Source organism: Embiotoca jacksoni, unplaced genomic scaffold (genome assembly GCF_022577435.1).
Source record: "Embiotoca jacksoni isolate LCO1_2020_lvr unplaced genomic scaffold, fEmbJac1.0.p SCAF_76, whole genome shotgun sequence".
Taxonomy (NCBI): Eukaryota; Metazoa; Chordata; class Actinopteri; family Embiotocidae; genus Embiotoca; species Embiotoca jacksoni.
Genome location: NW_027185432.1, coordinates 492,501 through 514,726, shown reverse-complemented (window position 1 = coordinate 514,726; position 22,226 = coordinate 492,501). Strand labels below are relative to the sequence as shown.

General features: G+C 44.9%; 2 protein-coding genes across 9 annotated transcripts in view; one reads left to right on the top strand and one right to left on the bottom strand.

Annotated features, from left to right (window-relative positions):
• The first annotated feature begins 1,152 nt into the window (after window positions 1-1,152).
• On the top strand, window positions 1,153-9,949 carry pex12 (peroxisomal biogenesis factor 12). 2 transcript variants are annotated; one of them, XM_069177653.1, is made up of 4 exons: window positions 1,153-1,366; window positions 3,799-3,926; window positions 6,256-6,785; window positions 9,097-9,949. In XM_069177653.1, the coding sequence occupies exons 2-4, from the start codon at window positions 3,804-3,806 to the stop codon at window positions 9,506-9,508; spliced, it is 1,065 nt and encodes a 354-aa protein (XP_069033754.1). In that variant the 5' UTR covers window positions 1,153-1,366; window positions 3,799-3,803; the 3' UTR covers window positions 9,509-9,949. The 2 variants fall into 2 exon arrangements, with proteins under 2 accessions (XP_069033754.1, XP_069033753.1); XM_069177652.1 differs by lacking the exon at window positions 1,153-1,366 and adding an exon at window positions 3,103-3,215.
• Window positions 9,950-11,382: 1,433 nt separating this feature from the next.
• hdac5 (histone deacetylase 5) overlaps window positions 11,383-22,226 on the bottom strand; it is a 57,751-nt gene continuing 46,907 nt past the window's right edge. For all 7 annotated transcript variants that reach the window (XM_069177650.1, XM_069177649.1, XM_069177651.1 and 4 more), the window contains 13 exons: window positions 21,223-21,356; window positions 20,806-20,926; window positions 20,447-20,496; window positions 20,258-20,365; window positions 20,108-20,163; window positions 19,904-19,991; window positions 19,408-19,527; window positions 18,721-18,818; window positions 18,356-18,474; window positions 18,144-18,277; window positions 17,959-18,040; window positions 17,692-17,872; window positions 11,383-16,380 (listed from right to left, as the gene is read on the bottom strand). In XM_069177650.1, coding sequence (XP_069033751.1) covers window positions 16,341-16,380; window positions 17,692-17,872; window positions 17,959-18,040; window positions 18,144-18,277; window positions 18,356-18,474; window positions 18,721-18,818; window positions 19,408-19,527; window positions 19,904-19,991; window positions 20,108-20,163; window positions 20,258-20,365; window positions 20,447-20,496; window positions 20,806-20,926; window positions 21,223-21,356 — 1,331 coding nt within the window. In that variant the 3' untranslated portion in view covers window positions 11,383-16,340. The remainder of the gene's footprint in view (window positions 16,381-17,691; window positions 17,873-17,958; window positions 18,041-18,143; window positions 18,278-18,355; window positions 18,475-18,720; window positions 18,819-19,407; window positions 19,528-19,903; window positions 19,992-20,107; window positions 20,164-20,257; window positions 20,366-20,446; window positions 20,497-20,805; window positions 20,927-21,222; window positions 21,357-22,226) is intronic.

Below are 22,226 nucleotides of genomic sequence, written 5' to 3'. Positions count from 1 at the left end.
GAACCTGGATTCTCAAAGCCCGACCAGAACATTTTCTCCTGGTTGGATACTTTCGTTCAGATTTCCACCATGTCACTTATCACATGTCTAATACAACATGAAAAGGACGTGAAGCACAGAAATGCACTGCGGTTATCACGAGTGTTACATCATCTGTCAGGTGGGACTGATCATAAAACAAAAAAATATTATTTTAAAAGGTTACCAATGATTTTGGATATTTTCACATCTGGAAAAAATATTTGGGATTAAACTATTCAAACGAGGGACACATTTTTGTTTAAAACCTAATATATTTTATTTCATAATGTGCTCACATGGTACATTTGTAATTCGGTTTAATGCAATTTAACTTTTATACATGTACAACAAGTGGAATTAAATGATTTATAATTTAGATTTTTCGCTTGTGTACCAATAAACAATGTAAACATACGCTGTAACAGAAAAAACAACAACTCCGCATTCAAAATTCTACTTCAGTTAAAGTTCAGAAGTATTCTCAGCAAAATGCGCCCATGATATCAGTTAAAGCATCTGTGACAGAAGAATGTCCCATTATATTATACTTATACATATCAGGTTGTTCATTCAGTGGTTCCCGACCCCTCCTAAGGCTCGAAAGGTCTGAAGGCCTTTTATAATTGATTAATGAGGAAGAATAGAAAAGAAAAAAATTATTCAAATTTGTATCTGTCCTTTTTTAATGGAAATATTTGCCCCTTTTTCATGAAATGTTTGAGTTTTTTCTGTTTGGATTAAGATCTTGTCAGGTTATAAATGTATTCGAATAAAAAGTACAATATTTTCCAATATTTATATAATATTCCCAATATTTTTCAATATATTAATGAAGAGTAGAATTAGCAGAAAACTGAAACACTTAAGTACAAATCACCTAACCAAAAACTTCATCCTACAGTACTTATTTATAGTTATTTAATACATCAGTAATGAATATACCAACATCATTTTAGTGTAAAATGTATAACTTATTTAAGATAACCCCACAACATTAAACAGGCTTCTTTATACACGTTTAATGAGCTCTTTTTTCATTTTAAATTCAGCCTCATATTCTCCCTAAACCAAGGGCCGGAAAAACGTTTGACTGCGTCATGACGTAGAGGAAATCGTCAGAGTGCGGAAGTGGCGGTGGTTGTTGACAGTGTACCTCGCTTCAGCCGCCGTGGTCAAACTCGGAGGAGATGGGAAATAAAGCAGGTGAACTGTTGTTGCTGCGATGTCCGGGACAGAACCGGGACAGAACCGGGTCTCTTTAAATCCCCGTCTGATGCTGACGGACTGTGAAGAAACGTCAGTGACGCAAACCTGTTAGCGTGAAGCTAACAACTAGCAGAGGAAGGTATGTCGACCACACGGCTGCAGGGATGTGTTGTTGTTATATCGAACTTATTTAACGGGAACTAAATCATTGTGTTGTTGTCTTATCTAACTTATTTAACCTGAAGTAACTCATTGTGTTGTTGTCTTATCTAACTTATTTAACCTGAACTAACTTATTTTGTGTAATGTGTGTCTTCACTGAAACCAGTCACTCAGATGTCCGGCAGCACTTGAACGTTTCTCATGTGTTGCGTTGTGTTGAGGCTGTCATGGAGGATAATTAATAAAGAGGGTTATTAATAGTTCACACTAACGTGGCTGCTATCTTGTGTTTCATGCACATTTTTATTTCTCCACTTCAGTTTGAGTGATTTATTCCAGCACAAAAACTGAGATGTATGCATGAATTGTTTTAGAAAAGTACAAACAGAAGTTGGTCACAGACCTGTGTGGAGGTTGTTGGACTTGGGCTCCTGCTAGTATAAGCCAATATGTGTCAGCCCCCAGTCCTGCGTGTTCTTTTAATGAGGCAATAGGAGAAGATGTCAGGCTTCAAGATATTTATTTAACAGCAACAGAATAACCAGTTTACAGAGCTCTGGGTCCAGACTATGTTTCCCTGACCGCAACAGAGTATGTGTCAGTTCACGAAGTCTGACCTCCTGACTCTCCCTGACCCAGTCTTCTTATAGTCCAGACACCAAAAAGTCATGTGGGGACGTGTTGCTCAGGTCAGTAACTTATTCCTGTTTTATGACTCGGAAGAAATAAGAAAGACAGGAGGTGAAACTAATGGTCGTGCCATCAACCGTTACCGCCCAGTAACGGCCTGTGGCCTTGTTATTATGCACAGCAGCGTGCTGATCCCAACAGGATCGCTGACCTCGGCAGTATCGCTGACCTCTACAGAAACAGTCTGTTGCATAGCCTGAGGATTAATAGTTGATTAATACGAGATTGTATATAAGGAATATAATATGGCATACATATATAGTATTATTGTAAACATAGCCTAGAACAGAATCGCACAAGGTCAAAGGTCACTGGAACCTCCATTCATCCACATGTGGGTCCAAAATCTCTTTTACAAAATAATCATCAGAATTCTGCATGATGATGTTTTTTTTGGGTTTTTTTATGTCACAAAGTGAACCCAGCATTGAAAAGCATCATCAATGCACCATGGCGACGTGTCTCAGTAAGAAATAAACGTCATAGCCCTGAAAAATGCAGAGTTAAACCTGAAGTTATCTTGATAACTGTAAGTCCTGCTGACAGGACAGGCTTCTGGGTGGATGGGTGGTGGTGTCAATAAACCGAAGAAACACTGATCATGGACTGATTATAATATAATAATAATTATTCTATTATTATCTATTGCTTCCTGTATGCTGCTGTAGCGAAAAAATTTCCCCTCGGGGATTAATAAAGTAACTACCTAACCTAACCTAATAACATTTATTTATACTGTATCTTTCATACAAGAAAAGCAGCTCAAAGTGCTTCACAGCAGGAGAATTACACGCAGTGTTTCACATAAAAACAGATATAAAGGAACATTTAAAAATATAGAAAAGAAATGAGACGCATGGAAACAGATAAAATTAAACACAACACAAATAAGTTCATGGTTAAATATGACAAATTTCTGCAATATTTTAAACAAAAAACATTTGTTTTAAGGATGGGTCATGATTTTTAAATAGTCCTTACAACATTTCTTTTTAAATATTTGACTCGTCTTATTTCTTTGTTTTTCCAGCAGTGTCTGGTTGTGATGTGTTAGAACTGCCAGAAGGTGGCAGTAATGCACTTCAAGCTGTTCACCGACCGCCATCAAACCTCAGGAGGAAGAGAACACATTACATGTAATAATTATATAATATATACATACATATTAATATATAATAATTACATAATTACATGTGTCCTTCCTGACAATGACCATTAACGAGCTAATTAATGACACACTTCTGTAAAAGCTTTCTGAGAGCTCAAATCTCTTAAGGGCGCCTAAACTTTTGCACGAAACTCCTTCTGATTCTTTTTTTTTTTTTTTTTTTTTTTTAACAAAAATCGCAAATAAACAAAAACACTTTTCTTACTTTAAATGTTGAACAGAATGTTTTATCTTTAATTCTATGCCTTCAGTTCGTCGTCCACTCACAAAACTATTCACAGGAGCAGAAATGTTTTCCAGGGTGTCCAAACGTTTACACTCCACTTGGTATAATATAAATATAATGTATGAAACGCACCACTTAGTTATTAAGTTCAGTTTATATGACATGAACCAGATTTTACTCTCCGTGATGTTGGACTGCATTCATGCTATTTAAGGAGTCTCTGAAACTACACCCAGAGGTTATTTAAAGATCACCAGGATTTACCATATAATAATAATAATAATAACTAATGGTTAACTGTGTTAATTCTTGTTTGGTTGAGCAGCAGCGATGGCCGAAGCCGGAGCCCATCTCACCTCCACCGCTGTCAACGAGCAGCCGTCCATCTTTGAAGTCCTCGCACAGGAGTCACTGATGCAGGCAGTCAAACCGGCGCTGCGACACGCTGTCAAGGTGAGCGGTGTCACTGAGTACCGAGTCAGTCAGCGTCGAGTCAGCGCCAAGTCATCAGTCAGCGCCGAGTCACAGGGCGTTTGAAAAAACACTTAACTGCCTTAACTGTGTTTGGTCACAATTACAACCCGCTTCCGAAAAGAAGTGACGCTTTGTAAAATGCAAATAAAAACAGAATGATTTGATTTGAAAATCACATGAATCAGTGTTTAATTGAAAATAGACCAAAGACAACATGAGGTGTTGAAACTGCGAAAAGTTATTGTTTTATGGAAAATATGTGCTTATTCTGAATTTGATGGCAGCAACACGTCTCCAAAAAGTTGTGACAGGGTCAACAAAAGACTGGAAAAGTTGTGTAAATCAAAACACCTGGTGGAACATCTGTCAACTCATTATGGCACCAGATCAGTTACATGATTGGATATAAAAAGATAATTTCAGATGAGGGGAGAGGTTCACCACTCTGAAAGACTGTGGTGATGGTGGTGATGATGGTGGTGATGATGATGGTGGTGATGGTGGTGATGATGGTGATGATGATGATGATGGTGGTGATGGTGGTGATGATGATGATGATGGTGGTGATGGTGATGGTGGTGATGATGGTGGTGATGGTGATGATGATGGTGGTGATTGTGATGATGATGATGGTGGTGGTGATGGTGGTGATGATGATGGTGGTGGTGATGGTGATGGTGATGATGATGATGGTGGTGATTGTGATGATGATGATGGTGGTGGTGATGGTGGTGATGATGATGGTGGTGGTGATGGTGATGATGATGATGGTGGTGATTGCGATGATGGTGATGGTGGTGGTGATGGTGGTGATGGTGATGATGATGGTGATGGTGGTGATGATGGTGGTGATGGTGGTGATGATGATGGTGGTGATTGTGATGATGATGATGGTGATGATGGTGGTGATGATGATGGTGGTAATGGTGATGATGGTGGTGATGGTGATGATGATGGTGGTGATGGTGGTGATGTGATGTGGTGGTGGTGATGATGATGATGGTGGTGGTGATGGTAATGATAATGGTGGTGATGATGATGGTGGTGATGATGATGGTGGTGGTGATGGTGGTGGTGATGATGGTGGTGGTGATGGTGTTGATGATGTTGGTGATGATAATGATGGTGATGATGATGGTGGTGTTGATGGTGGTGATGGTAATGATGATGATGATGGTGGTGATGGTGATGGTGGTGATGATGGTGATGGTGGTGATGGTGATGATGATGGTGGTGATTGTGATGATGATGATGGTGGTGGTGATGGTGTTGATGATGGTGATGGTGGTGGTGATGGTGTTGATGATGGTGGTGATGATGGTGATGGTGATGATGATGATGGTGATGATGATGGTGGTGATGATGGTGGTGGTGATGGTGTTGATGATGTTGGTGATGATAATGATGGTGATGATGATGGTGGTGTTGATGGTGGTGATGGTAATGATGATGATGATGGTGGTGATGGTGATGGTGGTGATGATGGTGATGGTGGTGATGGTGATGATGATGGTGGTGATTGTGATGATGATGATGGTGGTGGTGATGGTGGTGATGATGATGGTGGTGGTGATGGTGATGGTGATGATGATGATGGTGGTGATTGTGATGATGATGATGGTGGTGGTGATGGTGGTGATGATGATGGTGGTGGTGATGGTGATGATGATGATGGTGGTGATTGCGATGATGGTGATGGTGGTGGTGATGATGATGGTGATGGTGGTGATGATGGTGGTGATGGTGGTGATGATGATGGTGGTGATTGTGATGATGATGATGGTGATGATGGTGGTGATGATGATGGTGGTAATGGTGATGATGGTGGTGATGGTGATGATGATGGTGGTGATGGTGGTGATGTGATGTGGTGGTGGTGATGATGATGATGGTGGTGGTGATGGTAATGATAATGGTGGTGATGATGATGGTGGTGATGATGATGGTGGTGATGATGGTGGTGGTGATGGTGGTGGTGATGATGGTGATGGTGGTGATGATGGTGTTGATGATGGTGATGGTGTTGATGATGGTGGTGATGATGGTGATGGTGATGATGATGATGGTGATGATGATGGTGGTGATGATGGTGGTGGTGATGGTGTTGATGATGTTGGTGATGATAATGATGGTGATGATGATGGTGGTGTTGATGGTGGTGATGGTAATGATGATGATGATGATGATGGTGGTGATTGTGATGATGATCATGATGATGGTGGTGATGGTGATGATGATGGTGGTGATTGTGATGATGATGATGATGATACCACGGCTTTAATGGCCCTTCTGTTGGTGATCTTCCCAGATTTTGTCAGAGTCCAACCCGTCCCGGTTTGGCTTCCTGTGGAGAAGCTTTGATGAGCTGTACCTGCTGCTGGACCTCCTCCTCCAGAACCACTTCCTGTCCAACTGCAGCGCCTCCTTCTCCGAGAACTTCTACGGCCTGAAAAGAGTTTCCCTCGGCCGAGGACTTCCTGTTCGCCTGGGGCTGCACAGGAAGTCCCAATGGCGTTCTCTTCTCCTTCTGTGCCTGGTGCCGTACCTGCGGGCCAAGCTGGAGGCGATGCTGGCCTGGCAGAGGGACGAGGAGGACTTCTCCATCCGGCTGGCGCAGACCCGGAGCCAGAAGCTGTACCGGGCGGCCATGGCGGCGTACCCGTACGTCAGCGCCGCCTGGCAGGCCTGGATCTTCTGCCAGCAGCTGCTCTTCATCTTCGGTGCCGCCCGGGCCCACAGCCCCCTGCTGTGGCTGGCCCGGGTCAGACTGGAGCGCCTCAATGCTCAGGATATCAGAGTCATGGAGCGGAGGAGCGGCAGCAGCCCGGCTGGCGGCAGGTACAAACCCAACAGAACCAGTTTAACGCCAACATTCACATCCTGCTGCAGACAGCAGTGTGGGGTTTTCTGCCCTGCTTCAGGTCTCACAGGCAGCAGTGGTTTGGGCAGGTCTACAGTTTAATGATGATCATGTTTAGTGTCATCCAACTGGAGGGAGGCCATGTTGGTATGAAATACATTCAAAGAAGAACCTCAACGTCAGAACGGTTCGTTTACGGTCGTAAACCGCATGAGACAAACTAAAGTCAAAATCTCAACCCAAAAGGAGGCTTTTGGTGAAACTGGCCTCACGTAGCAGCTTGTTTTAAACCACTAAAAAGCTGCTTTATAGTTGTGACTTTTCAGTAAATCTCAGTTCAGCTGAGCTCAGCAGAATCACGCAGGAGATTGTATTCTGCTAGCAAAAAAAAAAAAGAAAAAGAAAAGAAAAGAAAGAGATTTTCTGGTGAAAGACGAACGATCCTGCTGTGACGTGACGGTAGCATGTTGGAAGGAACACGGATGGAGGACGCTGGTGTCCCGGACCACCTCCCAACGCGGCCCGCAGGTTTCCACCTGGACTTCAGCTGATCCGATCATGCGTGTTGATGCCAGGTGGAAACGGGGTGAATGTTTGATAGCATGAGATTTTAAATGTAGTCATCACAGCAGCTTCAGCTTAAAGGGAGGAAAGGTGAGAAAAAATTTACAAATATAAAAAAATATATATATTTAAAAAAAAAAAAGAAGTACAGACCAATGTATAAATACACACACAACACATGAACACATGAACAGACCTACACATTGACATGTCAGTATAAATATGACGGGTGGTTTTAATCCTGAGGTTTATGGTCGAGAGGTTTAACGGCTCCATGATGGAGGCCGATGAGACCGCTGTGGAGACAACATGTTGAAGTCAGCTGACGGGGTTAATCAGAGATCACCTGATTATTGTACATCTGAACTGAGAGTAGTAAGAAGGGGTGGGTCGTATCATGTCGTATCATATCGTATCGTATCATATCATACATCATATCGTATCATATCATACATCATATCGTATCATATACATCATATTGTATCATATATTGTATCATATATCATATCGTGTCGTATCGTATATCATATATCATACAGTGCTGTATTGTATATCATATATTATATCGTATCATATATCATATATTATATCGTATCGTATCATATATCATATATTGTATCATATTGTATCATATCGTATCATATATATCATATCGTATCATATCATATATCATTCACCATAATATCCGTATAACTTCTCGACCATATAAAAGAATGGATATCGTGACAGCATGTGATGACGTCGTACGTTTGCAGCTTATCGAGCAACAAGCTGAGATTTTCTTCAGGTTTAAGCTCCGTGGAAGTTTAATGGACAGTCACACTATTTCCCCTCTGGTTCTCTCTCTGTCCTCTCTCTGGTCCTCTCTCTGGTCTCTCTCTGTCCTCTCTCTGTCCTCTCTCTGGTCCTCTCTCTGGTCCTCTCTCTGGTCTCTCTCTGTCCTCTCTCTGTCCTCTCTCTGTCCTCTCTCTGGTCCTCTCTCTGGTCCTCTCTCTGGTCCTCTCTCTGTTCTCTCTCTCTTCTCTTTGTTCTCTCTCTGGTCCTCTCTCTGTTCTCTCTCTCTTCTCTTTGTTCTCTCTCTGGTTCTCTCTCTGGTCCTCTCTCTGGTCCTCTCTCTGGTCTCTCTCTGTCCTCTCTCTGGTCCTCTCTCTGTTCTCTCTCTCTTCTCTTTGTTCTCTCTCTGGTCCTCTCTCTGGTCCTCTCTCTGGTCCTGTCTCTGGTCTATCTCTGGTTCTGTCTCTGGTCTCTCTCTGTCCTCTCTCTGTCCTATCTCTGTCCTCTCTCCGGTTCTCTCTCTGTCCTGTTTCCGGTCCTCTCTCTGTCCTCTCTCTGGTCCTCTCTCTCTGGTCCTCTACCCGGTCCTGTCTCTGGTCCTCTTTCCGGTCCTCTCTCTGTCCACTGTCCTCTCTCTGGTCCTCTCTGTCCACACTAAGAAGTGAGAGATGATTTTTGTTTAGTTTTTATTAAATATTTGAAGATTTATGCTGAATTAAATCCATAACACTTTTGTTGAAAGTGTATCCAATTAAAATGATTGGTCAGTTAATTTCCTGTATTTTGTCACATCGTCAAGAATATCGTCCTGGCAGAAATACCCTGCTATGTGGTGACATCCTTTCCGGGCTCCGCTAGTAGCGAGAGAAGTTATGAGAGAAGAAATGTCGCTGAACGTGATAAATCCGTACAGTGTTCAGTACCCACAATGCATTGTTCCTGTGTTCGCAGCCTGGCGCGGCGAGCGTGGCGGCTGATGTCCCAGGCGGCGAGGGGCGCGGCCGTGTCCCTGTCCAGCTCGTTGTCTCTGGGCGTCTTCTTCCTGCAGTTCCTGGACTGGTGGTACTCCTTGGAGAACCAGAGTTCCCTGAAGGGCCTCACGGCGCTGCCGGCCCCCCCGGCCCCCCTCCACCTGCAGCAGCACGGCGAGGCGACCCGGCCGGGCTCCGGCAGCAGCGGCGGGAGGAGGAGCTGTCCGCTGTGCGGGAAGCTGCGGACCAACGCCACCGCGCTGTCCACCTCCGGCTTCGTCTTCTGTTACCGCTGCGTCTACGCGTACGTGAAGACCAACCGCCACTGCCCCGTCACCGGGTTCCCCACCGAGCTGCAGCACCTCGTCAAGATCTACTCTCCAGACAGCTGACGATGCGTTCAGGGGTCCAGGTCCGGGACTCGCTAATCTCAAACGCCCTCCTTTTTTTTTGTTGTTGTTATTTTTTTCGATCCTCTGCAGCTGAGTGCTCTGAGGTCCTTAGACTTCTAAAACGAATGTTTTAGAGTCGGAAAAACCAGCTGAGACGGATGTTTAACTCTTTTTCAGCTCCTGTCACACTGAATATTATAAACTCCGAAAACGACCGATCCTGAACTCATTCCGTTTTTGAAGGCGTTAAATATTTCGACCAAAACTGACAAATCAGGCCAATGATGGAAGTACGACTGTCATTTTCTTGATTAATCAGTTAAATTTTTGGTCCAGTAAATGGTTGTCAGAATTTTAGAATGTCTGATCAAAAGTCCAAAAACGATAATTGTTTAATGTCATGAGAAAAAACACAAAAAAATAAAACCATTAAATCTTGAACATTTGAAGAATTTCAGTGTTCTTATTTTGTTTTCTAAAATGAATTCTATAACTATTGGGGAATTTGAAACACAACAGAGACGTTGTACTAATAAATCCAATTCACAGAAAATGTCATCTAACTTTTTGTCATATTTTGGAAGCCATACTATACTATATATAGTAACGAGGTGGCGCAGTGGTTACAATTGTCCCCTCGCAGTGGTAAGGTTTGCAGTTCAAATCCGGTCCTGGGAGTTTCTGTGCGGAGTTTGTGTCTGCGTGGGACTCTGGTTTCCTCCCAGCCTCCAAAAACAATGTCACCAATTAGCTCCTGTGAATGAGAGTATGAATGCTCTTTATTTCTCTCCAGGTTGAACCCTCTGCATAGATACATGGTCAACATGGTAAATGATCTGCACTTGTCGAGCTCTTTATCCCCCTGCTGGCTCAAAGCACTATTACACACTTTTCCATTCGTTCACCCACTAATGAGACTGAGCTGCCTTCTTCTCTAACTTCTCCCCTCTGATAGGATACAGAGAACTTTACACCAAATCATTGAGGAAAAAAACAACAACACTTTCGCCACACAGGCCGTCACTCTGATGAATAATTAACAAGTCATATCACGTCACACCCTCTGTAATATTGTTATTCCATTTACATTATGCACAATCACCAACATTTGCACAAAGCACAATGTGCATATTTGAACTATTTCTAGCTTCAAATGTGTATTAAGCTGTATGAAAGTACAATTTTCTTGTAAATGCATATATGTCTATTCATGTGTCGTGTGTCTGTTTATTTCTGTTTCTGTGTTTGTAAATTGAGAATAAGTCAAAACAAGTCAAATTCCTTATATGTATAAACACATCTGCCCAAAAAAATCTGATTCTGAATCTGATTCTTAAGAGTTTTATGACACTTTGGACAAAATGTTATCCTATGATGATTTTATGCCATTTGGGATGACATATGACTTTTTTTAATTATTATTTTGAACAACAGTGTGACTTTTTGAAAAACAGACTATAACATGTCCAAAATATGAAAGGAAAGTCATACTATAGGATGTCGTCCAAATGTCGACGTGCTATCTTAAGACTTTTTTACGCTCACATTTTGGATCAGACTAATCGATCTGTGCTTCAGATGATTTTTTTCCAACAGCACGTTAATACGCAGCTCTTCAACGCCATGGATAAACATCTGTGAGGGGGCGGAGCTCTTCTACAGCTGTGGGTCCCACGTGTCAGAAATTACAGACGTGGAATAAAATAAAGTCAGGGGAGGTTTTGGGCGAAACAATCGTCACGTCCAGTTTGTTTTTAAATGACTAAACAGGATCATTATCTGCAGTGAGTCCAGAGCTAGTCTAAAATATTAAATAATAATACATTTCCTGAATTTATTTGAAGTCACTCGCGGAACAGAAGAGCTTCCAGATATTCAGATGCTGCAACTGCAACAGGCAGTCAGTGAATTGCTTTATTGAGTTTCCAGACAAAATTTAACAACAGGCCCACTTAAAAAAAGAAAAAAAAGAAACAGATAATCAGGATCAACGTCACAACATTACAGTGAGAGTAATAAAAAAAAAAAATAAGGACTTAAGTAAAATCTCCACGAACCCCTGAAATGAAACCGAGTGAAGGATCACAAGAGTCTCCTTCCCTTTTCAAGCTCACACGTCATCAACAGGAAATCCGGACGAGAGAAGAAAGGGCTGAAACGGATCAGCATCGATAAGAGTCACAGTAAGAGATTGCTCGAAATAGCGTGTATTGCACATGTGTACACATATTATGCACTTTATATACATGTGAGTCGGCGAGAACTTGGACACACGCGTGCGTGTTGTGGTTATCGTCGCGTGGAGGAAAAAAGGATGTGGAAGGAAATGACAGCACGGACAGAAGAGTCAGGAATGTGTGTGTGTGTGTGTGTGTGTGTGTGATCAGTTCCAACGCGGAACCAAAAAACAAAATCAAAAAAATTATCGGTCACGAGCCTCGACGAGGAGAAAAAAAAAAAAGGTCCTGGAGAGGACAAAGGTGAAGGACGCCCCCTCCTCCCCCACACCGCGTCAGAGCAGGACACGACATTTACACCACGGTATCAAACATCTCAAGAAATATACAGTTTAACTCGTGTAGCAAAAAGAGTCCGAGTGTGTGTGAGCGCGCCGCGCGTGTGTGTGCGTGGTAGCAACAGTACAGCCGTGTGGCCTCCGGACCGAGGGGTCGGTTGCCCTGACAACACGAACCGTCTCTCCACGTCAACACACACCCCGTGTCTGCATTATGCTGACTCAGCACTCCCGAAGCCTTAGCCTGTCCTCATGAAGCAGCGCCGGCGACTCTTCTGGGGTTTCTGGAGTTTTGTTGGTTTCACTGATGAAATCACAGCAAAACCGGTGATTTTTAAAATGTCTGAAGGCGGATTGAAGTCTCCGATTTTTTTTTTTTTTTTTTTTTTAATGGGGTCAAACTTTCCTCAAATGTTTTTATGCTGTTGTGTTCTTTTTGTGTTTCAGTAGTATTTCATTAAAAAAATATATATATATATATTTCCTACTGTTGCGGTGAAAGTCGGAATCAAACCTCTGAAGAATTTTAATCTGAAAATCTGATTTAATTTTCCATCCGGAGTTGAACTGGATTTAAAGAAAATGAAAGAGCACCACCAGGAGCCAGGCTCATCCAGAGGAACTGCAGGTGGCGCTATTTCTCCAGTTAAACCAATGAGATGATGTCATTTAAAAAGCAAAACTTTTTGGGAAATATGACGTTTGTGTTTGCTTCACGTATGAATATGAAAACATTGGTTTCCTCAGGAGATTTTTTTTTATCCAAGAGTCAAAAGTAACATTTGTTAGATCTTTTTCTTTTTTTGTTTCCGCTGAAGTTTTATTTTTATGAGCAAAAAACCTCAAACTGGTGGAAGGAAACATTTATTATATATTATATATTAAATATGATATTCCACCAACGAACGGTCATAAAGGTTTAATAGCTTTAATAATATGACTGTTATTTCACTGCATTCACAAATCAAACACAACGTGAACACTTTTATCTCATAACTAGGACTTAAAGAAATCATCATTTCAAGATGTAAATCTCCATCTCGTACTTACGGGTTATCTCAGTCTCTATCAAAAAGTGTTTTGTTTTTTCAGCCAAATATTTCAAAAAATGTCTCATTAAATGACATCACTTGTGTGAACGGATGTGATTAGTCGGATCTCGGATTTAGGTTAGGTAGTTACTTTATTAATCCCCGAGGGGAATTTTTTTAAAAGAAAACAACAACTCCGAAGAGAGGAGAAAGGCTTAAAAATACTTAAAACAAAACACACTCGGGGGGAGCTGCTGTAACAGGCTGCCGCTAGCGCGGCGCCATCTTGTATTTACGAGTTTCGGATGAAAACTCGACCTGATTGAAGAGAAACAGCGCTTCAGTACTTCATGACGACACACTTTTAATTCACTCGTCGGAGGAGCGACGGCCAAAACTGCCAAAATCGGCCCGTGTTGTCACAAACCAGAAGTGGTTGGAATATTTTAAGCTGTAGTTTCTCTAACGGCCACTAGATGCTGCCGAGTGATTGAGAACATGCAACGCTCTCCAACAAGCCGTCGGTGTAACTTTACAAATATTAAGGCATTTTTAACGGACGATGTGGTTCCTTCCTTCCCTCCTTCTGCCTTCCTTCCTTCCTTCCCTCCCTCCCTCCCTTCCTTTGTGCTTCATGAGCTCCAGTCGAGCTTCACTGACGACAACATCTCCCAGCGGGTCCTTTCTGCCCCCCCCCCGGGCGGGTGACACGGCGGTCTGATCTCGGTGGTATTGCTTTGAACGGATGAGACCCAGAGGTAGCAGCGTCAGCTACAATACCGCAAAGCCTCCTGGGGAACGGAGTTTCAGGTGAGGTTGAAGATGGCGTCCAGCAGGGCGGGCGTACTGTCGTCCCTCTGCAGGGTTTCTGTGGGCGTGGAGAATCAGCCGGTCCAGTTCTGACGCCGTTCGTCCGGCGGGGAAGAAATCACAGCTGAGATTTGAAGATTTAAAACTGTCAGCGTGTTCGAGTTTGATGGAGGATTCGTTTTCACTGCGAATAGATCTCAAGATTCAGCTGAAGCTTTGTTGAAATGTTCCTTTTTGAAGCGGTTGGTGTTGGAGGTGTTTACAAGCTGTTAGCTCTTGACTAATACTGATTTATCTTTTTTCTTTGTTATTAATATTTAATGTGACCGAGCTGCTATAACTGTTAGTTGAACAGTACTGATCCGGGAACAGCATACTGTGAGTTCACTGTTCGTTATTGTAAGAGTTGGATTTAGAGGAACGTGTCATAACGCTGACGTTGATTGTTATCAACGTCAGCGTTACGACTCGTGACCGGCAGCGTCAAACAAAACGTCACCGAACTGATGAACACGGTGGAGCATTCAGCTGCTGAGGAGACGACATGTGCGCTCACAGTTTGTTTCTGCTGCCCCCAAGTGGCCAACAATCGGTCACTGCAGGTTTAAATGAAGGAAAGTGACAGAAACAAACGGTAAGAAGTCCTGATTTATGCTGAACAACAGAGGTGATGCAAACTGGGACAAGTCAAAGCTGCAGCTCAGTGCTGCCACCGCTGGCAGCCTCGGCACACTGCAGCCTCGGTACAACAGTTGGTGGAGAACATGACAACACGGACCTCCTTCAGTCCGCTTACGTCACATCCAGACGTCTGACATCATCGGAAGGATCCACTGTCGCACACATTAGCTGATCCTGGATCAGCTGTTCCTAGGTCAGATCTAATGACTCCCTGTCGGAACACAACGACCTCATCACCGGGCCAACCGATTCGCCCAGCCGTGACCTCTGACCTGTCTCTCCCCTTCCTGTAGCTGCTGCGCTGGCCCTGACAAACTGGAGCTTGTTGTTCCCCCTCCAACAACAACAACAACAACAACATCCAGCCATCCTCCACATCTGTAAACAAACTAACAGGGTGCGGACTGATGACATCAGACCGTGTGCTTACTTCCTGTCAAAGATCCAAACCTTTAAAATGTCAAATCTTCAAATATAATATATTCATGAATCCAATCTGATTGGATAAAACACTGTTTACATATATATATATTTATGTATATATATATATATATATATATATATATATATATATATATATATATAAAATATTATTTTTGCTTTTTTATACAAAAAGAGAAAGTAGTTTGTGTTTTTATACATATACGTATGTACAGATATAGAAAAGTGACCACACTGAGTGTGCTGTGACGTAACCATGGGCAACAGGACAGGAGACAGTATTTACACCAAACAGGAAAAACTAGAGTTAAAAAAACAAAACAAAAAAAAAACAAAGTGGGGGGAGGAGGTGGTGGGAGTGGTGGTCAAAAAACACGCCACCATTCCCCTCTAGAGAAGAAGGGGGCGGGGCTCAAGTCACATGACCCTCGACCAAAACGAGTGAAAGAGAGAGAGGACGGAGAGTTTTTGAGTGATTGAAACATCGACGTGTGGTTGAATATGATTTGGTGTGACGATGAGAACTTTCTTCAGCTGGTTCGTGAGCAGACGAAATGTTCATCAGCGGCAACGCCGTCTCTCACGGTCTCTACATGTTGAGGTGGATAAACTAAGGCCTCCAGATGAAGAAACACAGACTGAAAATGAACTGGAACGACAGCAGTGTGTGTGTGTGTGTGTGTGTGTGTGTTTCTTCAGTCCTGATTAGCTGGTGGGTTTGCTGAGGTGCTGCGGCGGTGGTTTCTGATTGGACGGTTTGTTTGTTTGTTTGTTTTTTGAGGACAGAAAAAAGGCACCTAGTTCCTCCTCCTCCTTTGCTCCTTTTTTTAAGATGCGTTCCTCCTCCTCGCGTTCCCGCTGCCCGTCTCTGACGCCTCGACAGACACGCGAGAGGACAAGTCGTCCGCTCGGTGTCCGGCAGTTCGATGGCGTTGAAGTTCAGGCGCTCCGCAGACGTCGTCCCTCCGAAGAAACGACAGAGGGACGACCGGAGGGCGGAGAAAGCGTCTGTGGTGCTGTGTACAGGTGGTGAAGTATACGAGGGGGACGAGTACCTGTATCCCTTGCCAATGCTCCCTCCTCTGGTTTCCATGGAGATGCTAACAAGTCGTCTGCTCCTCCTGCGGCTGATGAACCAGTTAAAAAAAAAGAAGGTGCGTCCATGTTTTTCACAGGCCCCGCCTTCTCCCGTCTCCGTGTTCTCCTCAGCCAATCGGGAGTCCTCCACAACAGCACGGCCCCCCCTCTGTGCGTGTGTACCTGTGCACACTCCGTGGAGGAGGTGGGAAAGGAAGAGGAGGTGCTAGAAGGAGGTGAATGCGGAGTTTTTGTGCGCTCGCTGTTGAAGCTCCTCCTACAAGATGGGCTCTTCTTCCATTGGCTCCTCCGTGGACCTGCACACAGGGAAGTCAAAGGTCACGCAAGCCTCATCTTTGAAATGACATATTCTTTGGGGTATGGGCGTAGCCAAATGGCTTGCTCCACCTACATGCACCTAATATGGAACACGTGTGATTAGCACCTGTCGTACTTTAACGGACTCGTCCTACAGAACTTGTTGGACCAGGCTGAACTCTGGTATGTCCAGTCTAAAGACCTTTGGGAGGAAAAGCTGTTAAAAGAATTCGTTTTTGATGTCTGATCGTTAAATGTTTGAAGACATCTGCATGGTAATATCTGGTCACAGTCGTAGCGCCCTCTGCTGGCAACAGGAAATGACAAGTTGTATTTTCTGGTGTGTTTTTGCCAGCTAAAGGAGCCTGAAGGCTTTAAAGACGCCACGCGATGGACACAGGAAGTGACAGAAAATGTAGAATACATCAACTTAACTTAACAGGAAGTAACATCCAAAAACATCAACGCTGAAATCTCCAGGAGCGTCTGTCCCTGTCCCACTGGTCATGTGTGTGTCCTCGTGTCGTGTGTGTCTGTCATCCTGTCATGTGTGTGTGTGTCCTCCTGTCGTGTGTGTGTCATCCTGTCATGTGTGTGTGTGTCCATCTGCCATGTGTGTGTGTACTCCTGTCGTGTATGTGTGTCCATCTGTCATGTGTGTTTGTGTCCTCCTGTCATGTGTGTGTCCATCTGTCGTGTGTCCTCCTGTCTTGTGTGTGTGTGTCCATCTGTCATGTATGGATGTGTGTGGGTCCTCCTGTCGTGTGTGTGTAGGTCCTCCTCCAATGTGTGTCCTCCTGTCGTGTGTGTGTGTGTGTGTGTGTGTCCTCCAATGCGTGTCCTCCTGTCATGTGTGTGTGTGTGTGTGTGTGTGTATGTCCTCCTCCAATGTGTGTCCTCCTGTCTTGTGTGTGTGTGTGTGTGTGTCCTCCTCCAATGTGTGTCCTCCTGTCGTGTGTGTGTGTGTGTGTGTGTGTATGTCCTCCTCCAATGTGTGTCCTCCTGTCTTGTGTGTGTGTGTGTGTGTGTGTGTCCTCCTCCAATGCGTGTCCTCCTGTCATGTGTGTGTGTGTGTGTGTGTGTGTGTGTGTGTGTGTGTGTGTGTGTGTGTGTGTGTGTATGTCCTCCTCCAATGTGTCCTCCTGTCTTGTGTGTGTGTGTGTGTCCTCCTGTCATGTGTGTGTGTGTGTGTGTGTGTGTGTGTGTGTGTGTGTGTGTGTGTGTGTGTGTGTGTGTTGTATGTCCTCCTGTCATGTGTGTGTGTTTGTGTGTCCTCCTTTCGTGTGTGTGTGTGTCTCCTCCAGTCTCACCTGCTGGTTTCCGTGTCGTCAGGGATGGAGCTCGGCTGCTCGACGTCGACGCTCAGGGAGGCCATGGCGCTGACCGTGTCGGCCTCGTCCTCCTCCGATTGGCCCTGAGCCCCCGACGGGCCGTCCAGGAGCGAGTGGCCACTGGTCTGAGACAAGCTCTGGAGACAAGGCCAGTGTGTACCTAGAGGGACAGACGGAGACGGGGAAGTGAGGAGGGAGGAGACGACGCGCTGCAGCGACTCCTCATTCTGCGTTTCAGCTTCTTACTCTGGATCTCGATCACTCTGTCCAAGGAGGCGCAGGCTTTGGGACACGGCGGCTCTGGAGGCCACTGAAACACCGAGTCACACTGGAAGACACGAACACAGGAAGGACGTGTCTGGTCACATGATTCGTGTTATTTTTTAATGCTAAGCTAGGCTAACCCTGTGAGCTAACTAACAACCTCTCACCGGGTCTCCCAGCAGTGCCGAGACGCAGGACTCCGACGCGTCACAGATAGCGGTGAGGTCGTGACCTCCCTCCAGCGCCATGACGACTCGCCCGCCCGCCAAGTCCATCAGCAGCTGCGTCAGCTGACCGAAACCTGCACACACGCAACCCGTCTCAGTCAACACGCACGCGACTTCGGAGATGTTCGTCGATCACCGAGAGTCGTACTCACACTTGGCGGAGACGTTGTAGCCCCCCAGAGGAGACTGATGACCCTCCACGGCGTCAAAGCCGGCCGACACCAGGACCACATCCGGACTGAACTGCTGGGCGATGGGCATCACGACACTCCTGCAGGGAAGGTTTGGAAACAACATGTACTGGTCAGCATCTATGCTACAAATGCTGACTCGGCAGAACAGACCGGTGACCGAGTCGAACTATGTCACCGTCAAAAACCGAAATATTCTGCTAAAACTGAAACATTCTCATCTGTTTTCATCTCAATTCGCACTGATGGCAGCAAACTGGAGTCACTTTGTCTCTTAGAGAGGAAGTTTAAAACACAGGGATCTCAAGAACAACGTGAACGTTCACCTGAAGGCAGTGAGGTACTCCACGTCACCCATAGGGGGTTCCACTCCTCCGGTCCACGCTATGTTCACATTGAAACCAACACCTGCAGCTGATCCCACCTGCAGCACACGAGGGACATGTGATGGTTATAATTAGTGCGCCTTCACTGGGAAACATAAAATATAGAAGCAAAAATATTTAGTTTAATATTCCATGAAACCATCAATAAACCAGGAGAAGATGTTCATGTTTGGATGAAAATGAAGTGAGCGATCGGGACGACAGGCTGACGCCACGCACGGGGACGGATGTGTCTCCGCTGGACATCTGTGATGCTCTCCGTTATGGAGAGCATCACAGATGTCCAGACTGGTTGTCGTAGCAACGTCGGAAATGGAAACTGTGGCGTCGTTACAACTTCGATGTGCGTTGAGGGACTTTGTGTTACACGAAGGTCAAGAAAGACCAACGTGTGTGTGTGTGTGTTTGTGTGTGTGTGGGTGTGTGAGTGTGTGTGTGTGTGTGTGTGTTTGTGTGTGTGAATGTGTGTGTGTTTGTGTGTGAGTGTGTGTGTTTGTGTGTGTGTGTGTGTGTGTTTGTGTGTGTGAATGTGTTTGTGTGTGTGAGTGTGTGTGTTTGTGTGTGAGTGTTTGTGTGTGTGTGTGTGTGTGTGTTTGTGTGTGTGTGGGTGTGTGGGTGTGTGAGTACCTCCTCAGGAGCTCCGCTGCCAGGAAAGAAGTTCCCATCGTCGTAGCGATGGAGGGAGATGTAGAGGACGTTGGGGTCACTGTAGAAGGTCTGCTGGGTGCCATTGCCATGGTGAATGTCCTGCAGTGACACAAAGGGAAGGTCATGGAGACGGGACAGACACAACGAACACACCGGCAGCAGCCAGGACTGTAACTACAGACCAGAACCTGCTGTCTTTAAACCAGAGCTGCAGCTTGAAGACTGTGAGTGTAAACATGGCAGCCTCGATGAAGAGCAGCCAGATGACTTTATATATATATATATCTATGTACACACACACCCGCATGCACGCACGCACACACACACACACACATATATTCTGACCACCTGGTGAATGGTAGTCTAATATTCCCTCTGAGTTTGGTCTCCACCAGAACAGTGGGAATGAACGGTGTGCGCGTGTGTGTGTGTGTGTGTGTGTGTGTGTGTGTGTGTGTGAGACAGGGCTACTTACCCAGTCCACAATGAGGATCTTGCCCACACCGAGTTTCTGTTGCAGCAGCTTGGCAGTGATGGCGACTGAGTTGAAGAAACAAAACCCCCTGTTTACACACACACACACACACACACACACACACACAGATAGAAAGAATATGTCAGTCCTGAGACCAAGAGGCCGTGAGATGTCCCGTCCCGTGTGAGCACTCTGTGTACTGACATGGCAGTGGATTCCTCAGCATGGTGACCTGGCGGACGAACGATGGCAAAGCCGTTCTAGAAGAAGAAGAGAGCGACGGAGAGCAGCAGGTCAGACGGCGTGCACACTTTATTTTCAGGGTAAACTGGAGTCTTTTTGCGAGTGATTTACCTTCAGCTCCCCTGCAGCCACTCTGAAGGCCAGCTCGATGACCGAGCCCACCGCCATGCGGACCGCCGCTGACGAGTGCATCTCGTTCCACACGGTGTCGCTGTCCACCTGCAGGGGGAAGCACAGAGCTCAGACCAGGGCTGGAAGGCATGTACACATAGAGATGGACAGTAAGAGAGATGGTCTCACCCCGATCCCTCCGCAGGGAAGAACCGCGTACATCTTCTGGCTGATTGGACCTGAAACAAACAGAGTAGAAGTTAGTTAGTTAGGTCGAGCAGTGTTTGAATCATGATGCACGACAGAGACACAAAGAGGGACTGGAACCAATCAGCTGACTCAGCATTAGTCAACAAGAAAAGTCTTAGTCGATGAAACATAGAAACACGTGTACAGTATGTACTGGTACTTCTAGAAACACGTGTACAGTATGTACTGGTACTTCTAGAAACACGTGTACAGTATGTACTGGTACTTCTAGAAACACGTGTACAGTATGTACTGGTACTTGGACAGACAGGTAGACAGACAGACAGACAGGTAGGTACCCAGCAGCTTCTTGTGGTCCAGTTTGTGCCGGTTCAGCGGACTGGTTCCGTACAGCAGAGTGTGGAACTCAGAATGAACCGACTGGATCTCATCCAGAGACGCTTTACGCCCACGAATCCTCTGCTCACACAGACACACAGACACACACACACACACACGCACACACACACACACACACACACACACACACACACACACACACACACAGTGAGTTCTCAACACATTTTAAATCTGCACATGAGGAGGAAGTCATGTTTTAGATATCTGGCATCTGTAAAAAACTAAAACAAACTAAACACTAAAAAAAAGCTTCTGCAGTGCATGCTGGGATATCCTGCTGGGGTACCAACCAGCGAGCATTGTGGGTACAAATCTGTTGCGAGTACAAAGGTGTGTGCGTGTTTGTGTGTGTGTACCTCACAGCGGCCCAGCAGGCCCGTCTCCTGCAGTCGGGACCAGATGCTCTGCACTCTCCCAGCATGCTCTGGGTGGATGTGAGCGTTGCCACACACACACTGATGCTTCAACATCAGACTGTCGTACACCAGCCCTGAAAGAACACAATTCCACATTATAACACACAGCATCAAGGACACCAGTGCAACAGGAGGTGGAGTAGCACATAACATCCACAAAGGGTCAGTGGATACAAGGTGAACATGAGCGGGGCATCCGGGACACAAAAGTCACCGCAACATGTGTGTATTCATGTTTGATACGTGTTTACTTATGAGTCACAGGTGACGTGACACGTTTGTCTGTCTTGTTTGTCAGAGAAACAAATGAAACATTTTCATATTATAATCACAAAATACAACGAAAAGAAGCAAATATGATCACATATTAGAGCAGGTGACACCAACAGACTTAACAAACTGGTTAAGAAGGCCGGCTCCATCATCGGCTACAAATTGGACAGCCTGGAAAAGGTGGTGGAGAGGAGGACGCTGAACAAACTATTATCCATATTGGATAATCCTGACCACCCTCTCCACCACCTGCTGCAGGGACAGCGGAGCACTTTCTCTAAAAGATTCCTCCAGCTCCGCTGTCACAAGGACAGATACAGGAGATCATTCCTGATACAGGAGATCATTCCTGCCCACTGCAATAAGACTGTACAATAACTCACCTCTGGCAAAATCCATCACACAACAATAACACTGTTGTCTGTGTTTCTTGGTTGTTTGTATATAATATATATAGATATATACTGTACTGTATATACTGTGCATTTTATATTTTTTACTGCTATTTGACTGCTTTCTATTATTCTATCATTATCTTATTGCTTCCTGTATGCTGCTGTAGCGAAAAAATTTCCCCTCGGGGATTAATAAAGTAACTACCTAACCTAACCTAACATGAAAAGCCAAAAGCAGAGAGAGTTTGGTATTTTTGCCTCACTGTGTCGCTTTCT